This window comes from Heterocephalus glaber, unplaced genomic scaffold, assembly GCF_053883595.1.
Source record: "Heterocephalus glaber isolate CG9 unplaced genomic scaffold, H.glaber_assembly_v1.0 deba00000546, whole genome shotgun sequence".
NCBI lineage: Eukaryota > Metazoa > Chordata > Mammalia > Rodentia > Bathyergidae > Heterocephalus > Heterocephalus glaber.
The window spans coordinates 13,646,013-13,661,829 of NW_028258147.1; the positions used below are offsets into that span (position 1 = coordinate 13,646,013).

Below are 15,817 nucleotides of genomic sequence, written 5' to 3' on the forward strand. Positions count from 1 at the left end.
CTAAGAATATTTTCAAAATTTACAGTAAATCATAAAAAGACATGGGGTAAACTTAAGTTTTTTTTATTTATCAACTTTCTGGAAGATGTGGGCTTGTAATTCAACTTGAAAACTAATGCTACCTATCAGCCTTGGTAATCTTTCCTGCATATGATAAAAAAATTATAGGAGCCTCTAGGAATAGAGTAGTGTAACAGTAAAAAGTTTGGTTTATTGCTTCATTACTTACAATGTCAGCAAAGACTCCTGGCCTCATTAAATTGATCATCTTGGACACCTGGTAAACATCCACGGAATTTTCTTTTTCTAGTTGGTGCATAAGGGTTGTCAGAGCACAGAAAGTTCCTGCTGTCACTCCTCCGTGCCTTGTAACAAAGGGAAGGGACAAAGACTCCATTCATATGTGTCAAGCACTCACATTTGAAATTCACAGAGCATATATCAATGAAAATTTTTCAGTAAAGGCACTGAAAATTTTAATGACTTCTTTTTCTTTACTCTTTCTGTGCATAGAACTTTGGTTTAACTGGAAACATTGCTAAGTGTTCATTCATACTATTAGTAATGAAATATAATGTACACAATACATAATTCTAGGCTTTTTCTTTATTTATAACAGAAACAAAAAATATATGATGAATAAACAGTCTTCTTTCAGGTAAACAGAATATATATCAAATTTACTCCTTTCTCAAAAGGTCAATGGCTGAGACATATCTCTTAGGTTAGTTCCTATAACAATCCTGGTGCTGAAACACTGTCTCGTTCCACAAAATTCTCTCAGCATTCCATGCCAGAGAAAATCCTTGTGATTTATGCACCTTTCTTCTGTTTGCAACAGGAGCTTCAAGTGATGTAAAAAACATTTGATGTTACTTACTTTGAAAATCCACCCTTACTAAATCATCACAGTTGGCCCAAATCACTTGGGGGCCTGAAAACAACAGAAATATACATATACCCAAGGGGATTCTTAGGTATATCAATGATGTAAAGTGCAAAACTTACTCGTCATGAACAATCATAGGCCCATCCCTGTTGGCAGCTTCCTCTTTGATAATACTTATAAGTTCAAAAGTTTTACTAATAGGACTATCTGGATTTGGCCATTTGGGACACTGAAAATGCCTCACTTCAAGTACATAATCATCCTATGAGAAGAGCAAATGAATGATTTTAAATTAGTCAGGTAATAAAAGCCATGGTATGCATGAGTCAACTGTACTTCTTCAGCAGTGATTTACAGTCCATCCTTCATCACAGAAGGAAGAAATGAATGCAGTGACATTTACCGTGTGTAGATTTACTCAATAGGACAACAAAATGTAGTTTCTTTTTAATTCTAAAAATAAACCTGTTCTAAAAATTCTAAAAATAAATCTGTTGGTGTATCATTTGAATGTTAACAAAGCATAAAAATATATACCAAAATGAATTAAGAAAAATTTGATTTCCTGTCTGGATGGGTAGAAGTCAAGAATTTTGTAGCTTAGTGATGACTAATTGTTTAATGATTCTGTAAGATTTTGCAAATGAAATTTGGATGGGAATATCTATTATTTGGGTAACTCTCAATTCATAATCATTTTTAAATTATAAAACGTCTAAGAAAGATCCTTAAATCAGCATGTGTTCAACATGTGGTTAAGATAAAAAGTTTGTCATTTAACTTATGCTCATACCTGTGTAGCTTCTAAAATAAAGTCTTGAATTATAAGTTTTTCCTCATTAGATAGACATTTTTGTTCTTCAGCCATCAGAGTGACTTTAAAGCTCTCACAATTTATAGGCTCATCTTTATTTGGCCAGTAAACAAATTCATCTTCTGCCTGAAAATGAAAAACCAATAATCAATTTAGATTTTAAAACAGTATTTCATAAGTCAGATTGTGAAATAAAGTGAAGTGGTTGGCACAAAAATTTCAACTCAAATTTTTCTTTAAATATCCAAATTTACTGTTAAAATCTTCTTGATATCTTACACTAGATTGATATGCAAAATAAAATATTACACTTAAGAATCCAAGCAATTACTTTTTTATTTTATGCCCTTAGCTTATCAATAGGAATGGTGAAGTTGTTGCTTCCATAACTAACAAGTAGTTAAGAAAGATCCAACTAATTCTGAGAGCTAGCAATTTCTAGCCTCATTTGACATTTCCAATACAACTTTATAGAAAAGAACTGAATATCAGAGTTAGATATACATGCAAAGTCTAAGCAAGATATTACTTTTACTTTGAGGGGTTTCAAAGACATATACAAAAAAGAGTGAGTGTGTATTCAAGTTTTCTGATACCCAAAAAACATATGTCCTGAACTGGTTCGTTTTATCTAACTCAATTATTTAAAAAGAATTTCTAGGGCATCCTTAAACTAAGAGAATATTCAAATATCTTAATTCATTTTATTAAAAAAGGTAGCTAGAATCATATAGGCTGACATCATTCATGGTTAAAATCCTAATTTCCTTAAATAGTGCCATTTATGTCTTTGATTGGTCACTTACAGACCAAGGAGATTATATAACCAGACCAAGCCCAAAGGTAGACAAGGTCTGACTCCAGTGACCTTCATCTCTTAGTTGTAAACAAAATGACTTTGCTTGCTTGTATGCTGAACATCTGGCTCTTATGCCCTGATGTTTTCCTGTAAAGTTAGAGATAAAAATGATCTAAGGAACCTACCATGTTTTGACCATCAGGAATCATAACCACCAGTTGGGCATTATGATCCCATATCATTCTCCAGAAGTCCTTGATGGCATGGAGCAGGGGGTGTTGGGTGATGATAAACTCATTGCTCTGGTAATAACCCTAAGAAACCAAAGAGAAGATTTTTTAAAAAGCTCTTGAATATGACTTCCTTAAGCCAAAGTAGTGTTTCTAATGTAGATTGTTTGTATAAATAATAATGTGATGGTTATAACCAATGTTTGCTGGGCACTTCTTGTATGCTAAGGACAGATTGTGTTCTTCCTCTTAAGGGATTTCCTACAGTAGCACTATGAGATAGGAACTGTAATCTTCCTTTTAGGAGTGATTAAACTGAGGCATAACAAGTTAAGGGTTGTGACCAAGTGTCCCTGAAGAAATGTTGTGTTCAAGTTTACCTATCATCTCTAGGAGCAGACATTCCAAAATGGCTCATGGAAAGTGTTTCTTACACTAGATAGAGTGAGAATATACAGCAGTTTATAATTCTCACTTTCCACAAGTCCCGATGTCACAATGCCAAGCTGTATACCTATTCACAATAGGATGCTTTGGTATCTAGACTCCTGGCTGCCTCTACAAGACAAGAATCAAAAAAGTTTGTCACAGATTTTGCTGCAGAAACCTGGAATCTGGTACCGTGAAATTAATCATGATTTCTATGATGTTACTTACTGAAATCATGGCTCATTTAGCTCCTGCTCTGGGGTTTTTTAGACCCCATTCCTACCCTCTATAGGCTCATTTGAAATGAGGCATGAATTTCCATGTCACTACCATGTGTCTCCCTGTTTGATGCATGAATATCCCTCAATAAATTTCCTTACTGGATAAAGAGAATAGAGGTTTTGGAGTGGGAAGAGGACCCTTTCATCTGAAGCCAGGTTCTGCGACTGATTGTCCTGAAATGGTAAGGTTATACAACAGACACTGAAGTACTCACGTCTCCTATAGAGAACCAAAATGCAGAAACAAGTATTGTACCTTTAGAAGTCCAGATCCCCAGTGAGACTACCCTGTAAGGTGAGAACTGTGCTGCAGATCTGGAGTGGTAATTTCAGTGAGGCTGGGATTTGCTGAGGCTGCTATATTATGGGTCTGTCAGATCCCTGCCTTGGTGAATGAAATGGAGCCTTTGAGATGGTGAGTTTCAGGCCTACTAATCAGCCTTAATGGTGAGTATGGATGGGCTTCTGTGACTCCTTCTTTGTTTTGTTTGAAATTTCTTCATTCTCAGCACACATAGAAACATTGAGGAATGCCGGCATTTTGCTTACTGCTGTGGGATGTGGGCCCATAGTTAACACTGGACTTACGTCTCTCGGTGGTACAGCCCATGCCTTTCGTGCTGCTGCTGCTGGCTGCCTACTCGGGTCTTGTTTCCTATAACACAAGCTGGCAGGCAGTCTCCCAGTGATGGCTCTCACTTACCATGACATAGGAGGCATTGATGTAGTCAGTGCCTTCTCCAGTCAGGGAGGAAATGCCAACCCTTGATCTTTCCACTAGAACAGAGAGCATTCATTGTAAACAGCCATGCTCATAGCGCTGGATCATCCTCCCTCAACACCCAAATACAAAGTATAGCTGCATTTCCCAAATTGAGTGTCTTTGATTTTTAAGCTAATTCTTAAAATACCTTTTGTATTTTTAGACAAGACTTCAAGTAATTATGAATTTTTAACACTTAGATATTAGGCCTAATTAGAACAATAAACATAAAATGTAATAATTAGAGTATATCCCATTTGTCCCAAGGTATAGAAATAATACCAAATTACATACAAGGCCTTTATCATAAAAAGTTGTTTTTTTCAAGGTTCAGTATAACTTACCAGGAATGATGGAAGAAGTTCTGTTTTTTTCCCTGTTGCACTGCTTTAAGGCTGTAGAATAGTCACTCTGCTGTATATTAGACTGACTCAGAAGCTGATCAAGGGAGACAAGGAAAAATACATGTTATTTAATTTAAGTCATTGAAATACTGAAACATACAGGTACACCCACACCTAAGATGAGATAATTAATACAAATATATCTGACTTGTTTTCCAAGGACTCTGTGAATTAACTTTGTTTTAATGAACTCTTTGGGATACCTATGGTCATTATCATGGGAGTTGGAAAAAGGAGAGAATTTTCACTAGTTTGACTTTCACCATTGAGAAGACCTTCCTTGTTCTCCTTCATAGATTGCACCTCTTCTTTACTTCTACTGAAATCTCACACTACAGTTAGGATGTAAATGAAAGTACGTATGGATATATGCCTAAATACATATATATAAAGTTAGAATTTTATTAATTCCTTCTTTACTTAATATTCACTACATGAATAATCTACATTTTCCTTATCTATTCTACATTGAGTGAATGTTGGGATTATTTTCAATATTTTGCTATTTTGAGCTTTACAGTACTAAATCATCTTTCCTGTTTCCTTATGTACATGTGAGGGTTTCTATCTAGAGTCAGAAGTCAACAATATTTTATTTTTGACAATCTAAGTGAAAAGTGGCACACAATGATTTTGATTTGTGGTCCCTTCATTTCTGTGAGATTGTGAATTTTTGTGCTCATTAGTTATTTATATTTCTTGTTTGATAAGTGGGTATAATATTTTGACTTCATTGTTCTTTATTAATTTGTAGGGGTTTTATGACTTGAATGTAAATATTTAGTATGCTAAAATTATAAATATCTGGGTTCTCTTTAATCAGAGATTTATATCCAATTTTATATATTTTTTAAAAGTTCCACAAATTATGTTTTTATTGAAGAAGTCCTTCTGTACCCTGAAGTCATCAAGAGATACTTTCTAGTGTTTTGTAATAGTAATAATGAATTAGGAAGTATTGCTTTCGACTTTATGTATTTAGTCCATCTACAATGTATTTTAGTGTTTGAAGTATGGTAGAGACCTAATTTATCCTTCTCCTCCATATAGAAATTTTTCTGGTGTCATTAATTGAGTAACCTGACCCTCCTTCACTGATTTGTAATGTTATCTCTATCACAGAACAGATTTTCTCACATGCAGTTTCCTCTGTTTGATTTGTCAGTTTTTCAATATTATCTCACAGAACAATCTTCCATTTACAGCCCAACAGAATGCTTTTCCCTATTCTCTTTTTGCAATACAGATGGAATGTTTTTGGTTCCATGTTAAGTTAAAATCTGTTCTTCATTTTCCTTGGTAAATCCTGCCGGAAACTTGATGGATATAACATTGACTTTTATAGTCAATATGAGGAGAATCAATGCCTTAGCAACATTTCCATCTTTTAGTATTTTACCTCAGATAGGCCCCCACATCTTGTACCTCTAGAAATATAAGCCAAAATAAACTTCTTTTTTTTATTAAGGAGGCTGCCTCAGATATTTAATGATAGTAACAAAAAGCTGACTAAAAATACCTGGACAAAAAATACATCACAATTAGGTAGGATTACAAGTAATCTTAACATTTTCTCCTCCATCTCAACCCTCAAGCATGCATCTCCTCTTCTTAATTCTAGGTCACTGTGAATGATATCGCCACCTTCCAGTTACCCAAGCCAGGATCTGAGCAATCATGCTTTTTCCTTTTTCCTCCCCACTTCAGTGCTCCAAATCAATTACCAAGCTCCACGATAGCATCCTAAGTGTATCCCTCTTTCTTAAGTTGCACCCTTCTTTGTACTCCTGCAGAATCCTGCCTTACTTCTAGAATGTTGCTTTTCTAAATGCTCTGTGGTTTTTTTCTTACCTATATTTCCCATTAGATTGCAAGTGGCATGAGAGTAGGAGCTAAATCCTGTTTATATTCTAGTACCAACCACAGAAACCCAGCATCTCAGAGTTTCCTGCTAAAAAACTTGCCATTCAAAAAAACTTGAGTGTCTATTGTTTATAGACCAGTAAGCATACACATCTATGTTTCCCCATTCATGTAGTAACCAGGAGGATCAAATATTTGTCTTTTAAATTGGATCCTGATTGATGTTACCATTGTAATCCTAGATTATTCAGTTTAATCCAATTAGCTCTTTTATGCAATTGTGCAGGAAGTAAATCATACTTAAATGAGAACTATGTTGAAAATGCGTGTTAAAATATTAAAATTGGGTCATTAGAATGGCTTTTGTATAGATAAAAAATAAACCTAATGACCTAATTTTAAAGTTTTACATTTCTTTATTATCCATGTCTAGAACTGGCACTGCATGCTTTTCTTTTCCCAAAGCATTTCTTCATGATTCACACAGGCCTGACTGAGGACCACATTTGTATTCCTGAGAATTTCTAAGTTCAGCATTCACCCTATCTTTCTTTTACACTTCCAAGAGCAGAAAAAGCAGGGATAAGAGAGAGGGCTGTACACTGTGGAGAATTCATGGTGGCTAACAACTTCTCTGTGGTAGGCTGGGGAAAAATGAGGGAAAAAATGGAATCTCAATGCTTTTTTAACCCTCCTGGGCTTGTCCAGGGTCTTCAAATTTCTTCCTACATCTCTTTTTTTAGTAATTGGCCCTGTTTTTTCTGGGAATCCTGAGAAATCAGGATAGCACAGGAATCGCATGGAGTAAAATAATAGCCTCCGCTCCTATGGAAGGCTATGATTTTGTAAATCCTCTGATCCTAAACACAGGTCTGCTAACAAGTACTGTCTGAATGATTTGCTTACTGATTTCTGAAAGCCAGAAACTAGTGTTGCGGGAGGTATGGTACCAAACAAAACATGCTCCCTTCTTGTGTTTGCTGCCTTGAGAGAGGTGAGTGGGAGAAACTGGGGTGGAAGAAGTTATTGTTCTGGGGTGGCCTACTATAGTCCAAGGATTTCAAGTGAGACAAAGACTTTTCTGAAGAGTAGAGGGAACAGCCTGAGCCACAGCACTCCTGCCTAAGTGGTCTGTTCTTTTTCAAAGCAAAAAAGAGCACTTGTATGGTTTGTATTGAGTTCTGTCTGTTCATTCTGTTATGCTCTCTGTCCTCCCTCCTTTCCTGACCTAAGTTTACATTAATAAAAGTTACCCTAAGGTTTCTGAGAACATCCTCTTGCTACTCAGAATGAAATTTCTCCTTGAAACTTACTGTGGGGCACTGTAACCTCTTAGGATGGTTCAAATACAAAGCCAATGTACCAAAAATTTTTTCAAACTATCCACACAGCCTTGACAAGTCAAGTGAGAAGATGCAGGGACATTAAATTCTGTGGTCACATTCAAGAGATATCAAAGAGCACTCACCTGGAATTGCTTCTCTAGTTTCATTTTGCCTGTGGGTCCTGGAATGAGGAGCGCATTAACATAGGCATGAATATGACTATCTGGTACCTCAGTTTCTTTACTGAGTATGGCTTCAACCAGGGTATCATGGATAAAGACATACTGCTCCTGGAAAAATAATAATAAAGTACTTCAAATTTTCTTATGTAGGTACAAAAGTATTACCTCCCACTGACAGACAATAAGAGTTTAACAAAATTGTTGAAGAGAGAGCTCACGCCAGATTACTGACCAGGACTGGTAAGAAGTCAGACAGAGGCAGCAGGTAGAAAAGGGAGAAACAATCTCTTTTATATCACACCTCTTAATTTATTGTATGTTCACATATGTGAATAGGAGGCAAAAAGATATAAGGAGACAAAGCAATGTCTTTTTTGCCTCTCCTTAAAATCTGGCACTTTTGTATTTCCCTGAGTACTTACCTGACTTCTGTACTTCTGGTAGACCTTCCTTCTTGCAACTCTAACTCTCTTTGTAGCTATCATATATAATTTATCTCAATTTTCTCTGTTTTTAATAGTCCTTTTGCATTTCATGTGTGGGGACTCATCTGGTCTTATCTGACCAGAAAGGCATTTTTCTTGATGAATGTTTGATTTCATTCTTGAAGCCCACTCAAATATATGTTTCTGCTTGTTTTCTACCTGGTATCCATAGTTTTTAATTTAAATTAATTTTTATTTAGAAATAGTGAAAATAAAATAGATGTTCAGACTCTATCCTGTGTTACATATGATCAAATTATGTAGGCTTAAAAAGGCTATAATATGAGTCTTATTCATGCTTTTTAAACAGAAAAATGAGTCCATTTGTTGGCCACATGTTTTAAGTAATGAGATTTTTGGTATCAGGGATGGTTATTAACTGTTCCATTGACTCTTTTTCTGGATCTCTTCATTACTACTATCATTTTAAAGATATTCCCCAATTGATCACAAAACAGACAAAATTTATCTGACCCATCCATGATATCTGCAAGTACCTGGTGCCATGGGTTGAGTTGTGTCCCTCAAAAAGATGTGGTGAAGCCCTAACTCTTCAGTATCTTGAAAAGTGATGCTGGTTGCAAACAAGATTGTTACAGATGTAATTAGTTAAGATGAGGTCAACTGACCTAGGGTAGTGACTAATATCTTTCTAGGAAGAAGGAAACTTAGACATTAAGGGAGATGCTATGCGGTGACAGACAGGACACAAGTGATACTGTCACATGCTAAGGAATGCCTGGGGCCACCAGAAGATGGAAGAGGCAAGAAAGGAACCTTCCTTACAAACTTCTAAAGGAGCAGAGCCCTACCAACACCTCATTTTCAGACTTCTATAATCTAGTACTACGAGACCCTCAAGTTCCACTGTTTTAAACCAGGCTGTCTGTTGCACAGTAGTACATTATAGCAGGCAGAGGAGGCTAAGACATCTAACTTAAGCAACATCTCCATAGATGAATAAAGATATCTTTTTAAGACTATACCTCAGTTTGCACCAAATAATTTCTTTGTGAGCGAATGTGTTTTAAGAAGCCAAATACATTGACCGTTCCTTCATGTTGAATTTGTTGCAACATACTGTCTAGCACGATGTATGTTCCTGTTCTTCCAACGCCAGCACTGAACAGAGAAAGAAATATTTCAATGTCAAGCATAAGAGACATTTGAAAAATAAGGCAGTATTGGATGTCAAGTTGATTAAAATACTTTCCTTGCCCAAGCAAATGAACCACATAATAAATTTAACAATCGAAAATTATAAACCGTTTAGTAGTAAAGTATGTTTTAACCAACATTAAAAATTTCCATTTGAATTTTTTGTCAGGGGTCAAGCTGCTAAACAACCTATTCTTGGGGAAGACTTTAAACATTTTTTTCAACAGTTATATTTATCATTCATTTCATATTATGCAATGAAAATATCAGGTATCAGAGCACAGCAAATAGATATTTAATCTGAGAAGCGTTAGCTTCAGCAAATTCTGAAAAGGAAAGGTCCTTGGGTCCAAATTGCCAGGTGGACGTGTTTGTAAAGGTTTCCACATTTAATAGGAAAAAGAATTTGTTAGAGCTTTCAACTGAAAATACCATTTCAGTGACATCGTGAGGAATAAAGCATAACTTCAGTCATTTCTAAAGGGCCATTATCTATCAACTTCTTCAAAGCCTCTATCATAGGGACAGAATTCATAGACAGATTCTTTTCAAATGTTCTGAGAAGTAGGAAGTGCGAGAGTGGAAAATTAGCACCTCCTCTGCACAATAGCCTGGTCCTTCTCCATTTGCTAAGAAACAATCCCTGACCTTCAGAGCTATTTTTTTTTTTTGCATCTTCTGGTTTTCCTCAATTTATCATCAGGCTAACAGATTAGAAACTCAAGTGGAGCCTCTCAAATTTTATCTGAGAATAACTCCAAGGTAGGTAATTAGAATGTGTCAGATAAGCCATAAATCAAAAGAAAACACTTGTTTCTATAAAAACACAGACATTTCTTTGACAAAAATATTGCAAGTAGAAATAAATTTGCTTTCTGTGGTCATAAAGCTTGGCCCATGGCCATCACTCCATTAATATTAAATGTTATTATTTTAGCTGAAAAAAAATTAGACTAAAATATTCACCATATATTTTCCTATCTTAGTAATATTATTACTATTTATCACAATCTTGGAAATTAACATTCTTGAGAAACAATGAATTGATAATATATTCAATGTGACATATTAGAAAAGACTCAGGAAAATGAGAAAAGGTTGGTTTTAAACTGTTTGAAACAAATTTAGGTTATTTCCCCAAACTCGACACAGTGTGTGTGCTTCGGTTCACCTAATGCAAACTTGGCATAACAACTGTACAACAAACTAACTCTTAAGACTAGTAGCTCCATCTCAAACATTTTTATCCCAGTGTTTTATGTTGTAATAAATGTTTAACAACAAATACATTCTACCTGATTTGGACAGTTCAAAAGTTGAAGACCATTTGTTTTTTTCTTTCATTAAGTTTATTGGTACATTTTAGGTATACAATACGATGACATTCATCATTGGGAATTTGTACCTTTGCATGATATATCTTGGTTCTTATCTTTTCCCCATCCCCAGGCACTCTTTTCAACTCCTCCATCCCTTCCTATTTACAAAAACTTTGTTTCCATTTTTTCCTTTTCTCCCTTCTTTCCTTTCCACTACACCTCCCATTTCCCCTTCCCCTTTGGATCTTTTCTTCCTATTTCACATTATCTATTATATATTTTGATCCTTATTTACACTTTCAGTTTCTCACACCAGAGAAACTATTTGGTATTTACACATATGTATCCTATTTATTTCACTTAAGAGTATCGCCTCAATGTGCATCCATTTAGCTATAAATGTCTCTAGTTTCTCATTCTTTATGGCTGAGTAGTACTCCATTTTATAAAAAAAACACGTTTTTAACCAATCTCCAGTTGATGGGCAACTGGGCTGTTTCCAAGTTTTAGCTATTACAAACTGTGATGCTATAAACATTTGTGCACCTATATCACGGTGGTATAATTCTTTTAATTCTTTTGGGAAGATATCCAGGAGGGGATTAGCAGGATTAAATGGGACCATTAATCCTAGTTTTTTTGAGGTATCTCCATACCAATTTCCACAGTGGTTGCACCAGTCTACACTCCCACCAGCAGTGGAAGAAGGGTTCCTTTTCCCCCCACAATGCACCAGAATTTGTTATTGGTTGATTTCACAATAGCAGCCATTCTTTCTGGAGTGAGGTGTAATCTCAGCGTTGTTTTCATTTGCATCTCTCGAATGACCAGTGATGCTGAACATTTTTTCATATGGTTATTTGCTGTTTCTACTTCTTTGTCTGAGAAGTGTCTGTTCATTTCAGATACCCATTTTTGGATTGCAGCTTTATATTTGGAAAGTCTGACTTTTTTTTTAAGTTCTTTATTCTGGATAGTAGACCTTTGTATGAAGAACAGCTGGTAATAATTTTTTCCCACATTGTGGGTTGTCTCTTCACTTTGTTGGTGGCTTCTCTTGCTTTGCAGAAGTTTTTAATAAGATGAGATCCCAGTTGTTGACTGTTTGTGCTAGTTCTCGTGATACTGAAGTTTTGTTCATAAAGTCTTTTCCTATGCCAATGTCTTCAAGAGTTCTACCTAATTTATCTTCCAGCTAGTTTAGTGTTTTTGTTTTAATATTTAGACCTTTAATCCATTTCAATTTTAGTTTAGTGCATAGTAAAAGATAGGGGTCTAGTTTTAATCTTTAGCAGGTTGAAATCCAATTTTTCCAACACCATTTATTTATTTTTTCCCCAATTAAGTTTATTGGTACATTTTAGGTATAAAATACAGTTACATACATCATTGGGATCTTGTACCATTACATGAGTATCTTGGTTCTTATTTTTTTCCCTTTCCCGTGCCCTCCCTTCACCCCCTCCACCCTTCCCTATTTGCAAAGACTTTGTTTCCATTTTTTTCCTTTTCTCATGTTTTTCCTTTTCTTCTTCTTTCCTTTCCCCTACCCCTCCCACTTCCCCTGCTCCTTTAGATCTTTACTTCCTATTACACAATATCAATTATACATTTTTAAAATTACAATATCAAGATCTAGGAGACATTACAACAGATTTTACAGAATTTAAAAGGATATAGAAAGCATATTACAAATATCTGTTTTGAAATAAATTTGACAACTTCTAAGAAGTACCTTGGAAGGCAAATTAATGAAACTAACTCTGGAGGAAATATAAAATTTGAATAGCACCTATTAAAGAAAGTATAGTCCTAGCTTGAAAACCTACCTATATGTCAACAACATGCTCATATACATTTTAACTGATAAATTATATCAAACATTTAAAGCAGAAAAAAAAGGAACACTTCTCCCCTCATTTTAGGAAATCAACATTGTGCTAATCCTAAAACTGGATAAAGATAGTAGAAGAAAAAAGTATGAACATAGATAGAAATTTGTTTAACAAAACTATTAGAAGTCAGATCTGGCAGTATGTAGAAAGTGGTTTTATTATAGGGATGGCAGTCCAACACCATTTATTAAAGGGGCTATTTTTCCTCCAGTGAGGGAGCTTGGTTCCTTTGTCAAGGATGAAGTAGCTGAGATGTCAAAGATGAGGTATGTCTGGAGTTGTTTCTGCATCTTCTAATCTATTCCACTGATCTTTGGGTCTGTTTCTTTGCCAGTACCATGCTATTTTTACCACAGTGGCTTTGTAGTATAGTTTCAAATTGGGGATTGTGATACCCCCTGCCATGTCTCTGTTGCCTAGAATTGCTTTTGCTATTCTAGGTCTCTTCTGATTCCAAATGAAGTTTTGGATTGTTTTATCTAGTTCTGTGAAATATACTGTTGGGATTTCAATCGGGATTGCATTGAATCTATATAGCAGTTTTGGAAGTATGACCATTTTCACTATATTGGTTCTTCCAGGTACACTGGATGTCTTTCTATTTTCTTACATCCTCTTCTATCTCTTTTTTGAGTGCTGTAGTTTTCAGAGTAGAAGTCTTTGATTTCTTTTGTTGGGTTGATTCCTAGGTATTTCAATTTTTTGGATGCTGGAGTTGTTTCTCCAGTTCCTCTCTCAGTGAATCTGCTGTTTGTGTACAGGAAGTCTATTGATTTTTGTGTGTGTTGAGTTTGTATCCAGCTACTCTATTGAATTTGGTTACTAAATCTAGAAGACTTTTGGTGGAGTTCTTGGGGTCTTCTATATAGAGTATCATGTCACATGCAATGACAATTAAACTTCTTCCTTTCCTGTCTTTATTCCTTTTATTTCTTTCTCTTGTCTAATTGCTGTGGCTAATGTTTCCAAAACTATATTGAACAGGAGTGGTGATAGTGGACATCCTTGTCTTGTTCCTGATTTTAGCGTGAAAGATTTCAGTTTCTGACCATGTAGTATGATGTTGGCTGTTGGTTTTCCATAGATGGGTTTTATCAGATTGAGATTGAAACTGTCTATTCCAATTCTCTAGGGTTTTTATCATGAATGGGTGTTGGATTTTGTCAAATACTTTTTCTGTGTCTGTTGAGATGACCATATGTTTTTTGTCCTTGGCTCTGTTAATGTAGTGTATTACATTCATTGATTTGCATATGTTTAACCATTTCTGCATCCCTAGGGTGAATCCCAGTTGGTCAGGTTGTATGATCTTCTTGGTGATCTTCTGCATTCTATTTGCCAGTATCTTATTGAGGATTTTTGGGTCTATATTCATTAGTGAGATTGACCTATAGTTCTCTTTTTCAGTTGGGTCTTTATCTGCTTTGGGGATCAAGATGATGCTTGGTTCCAGGAATGAATTTGGGGGTATTGCTTCCCTTCCAGTTTCATTGAAGAGTTTAAACAGTAGTGGCAATAATTCTTTGAAGACCATTTGTTATGACTTGTGTTTAGATGTCCTCCATGTCATCAGGCAGATGAGGTGGGGCTTTCTTTTTCAGAGGTGGCTGAATCTGAAATGTGTGATGCTGGGATTAAGGGCGTTTGATTACTAAACCACTACATGTGAGTGATCGGTTTTTGCCACCTATTAGTCTGGATGGGATAAAAGGGGCAGAAAGATTTAAATTCTCTTGTTGCTTCTTGTCTTCTACTGTCATGAACCCTTACCCCTCTGCCACTTGGCCTTAGAGCCAGTCTATTATGGACTGAAACCTCTATGAACTGTGAGCCAAATGAACCTTTCCCCTTTAACTTTGGGTGTCAGGTATTTTGTCTCAGCAACAAGAGAAAAGTAATTAACACACCATTCCAACAATCAAATAGAATAATAAATATAAATATTTGGTGCTCTGAAATATTCAGCAATCAGACTCTGAGTCTAGCATACTCTTGTCCTAGTGATCAATACTTACACAAATGGACATATAATTTCATCTCCCTCATTTCATGAAATCATTCCCATTTTGGCAAAACTTTGTTCCGTTGATTTCCTTTCATAAACAATTCTATGGGTTTGGAAGCTCATCTCTGAGACTTACCTGCAGTGGACTACAACAGGGCCCACTGCGTGGCGCTTGGCATGAGCTGCCTTTCTCACGAAGGTCAGCACTGGCAGGGAATATTCAGGGACTCCCATGTCTGGCCACTGAGTGTAGTGGTACTGTGTGACCACTCGCCCACTGGGCCTTCCTTTCTGGGATCCCTGGAAAAGTTCAGATAGCTAATAAGAGTTACACACACACACACGGTTCTTAAACATAAATCTAAGATTCACAGTTTGATGTTGAAAGTATGTAATGAAGCAAAAAGAAAAGTATACTGCCATTTGTGATGGTCAGTTTTATGCGCCCACTTGGCTAGGCTCTAGTTTCATGCTATTTGGCGGAACATTAGTCACAACAGGTGTTGCTGTGAAGATATTTTCTTAGATGTAATTAATATTTAAATTAGAAGACTTTGAGTAAAGCAGATTACTTTCCCTATTGTAGATGAGACCAATCCAATTAATTGAGGCCTTAAGAATGAAGACAGTTTTGCTGAAAAAGAAGAAATTCTCATTAAGCTTGTAATGCAGAAACCTGTTTAAATGTTCAGCCTGCTGCCTTGATGAATTTGAACTCTACACTAAAATATCAACTCTTAACTGAATTTCCAGGCTGCCAAATCTGATATCTGCCCTTCAGATTTCAGATTTGCTAATCCCCAGAACTGTATTAGTCAATCTTTAGAAAATACTGTCTCATCTGTCCATCTATCAACTATCATCTATCTATTTATTATCTATCTATATCTACCTACCTATCTCTAGGTATCTACATATCTCTATCTCTCTCTATTACCTATCTATCTATCTACTATCTATCTATCTATCTATCTAT

At 35.7% G+C, this 15,817-nt stretch overlaps 1 protein-coding gene across 11 annotated transcripts in view; it reads right to left on the reverse strand.

Annotated features, from left to right (window-relative positions):
• The window catches only part of Ptprz1 (protein tyrosine phosphatase receptor type Z1), a 188,787-nt gene that overhangs the window by 1,917 nt on the left and 171,053 nt on the right, over window positions 1–15,817 (reverse strand). For 6 of the 11 annotated variants that reach the window (XM_087204590.1, XM_087204589.1, XM_087204587.1 and 3 more), the window contains 9 exons: window positions 14,978–15,159; window positions 9,451–9,586; window positions 7,941–8,087; window positions 4,550–4,643; window positions 4,146–4,219; window positions 2,688–2,816; window positions 1,683–1,829; window positions 1,009–1,151; window positions 230–365 (listed from right to left, as the gene is read on the reverse strand). In XM_087204590.1, coding sequence (XP_087060716.1) covers window positions 230–365; window positions 1,009–1,151; window positions 1,683–1,829; window positions 2,688–2,816; window positions 4,146–4,219; window positions 4,550–4,643; window positions 7,941–8,087; window positions 9,451–9,586; window positions 14,978–15,159 — 1,188 coding nt within the window. The remainder of the gene's footprint in view (window positions 1–229; window positions 366–1,008; window positions 1,152–1,682; window positions 1,830–2,687; window positions 2,817–4,145; window positions 4,220–4,549; window positions 4,644–7,940; window positions 8,088–9,450; window positions 9,587–14,977; window positions 15,160–15,817) is intronic. The other 5 variants (XM_004856451.4, XM_004856450.4, XM_004856449.4 and 2 more) reach the window with 1 other exon arrangement.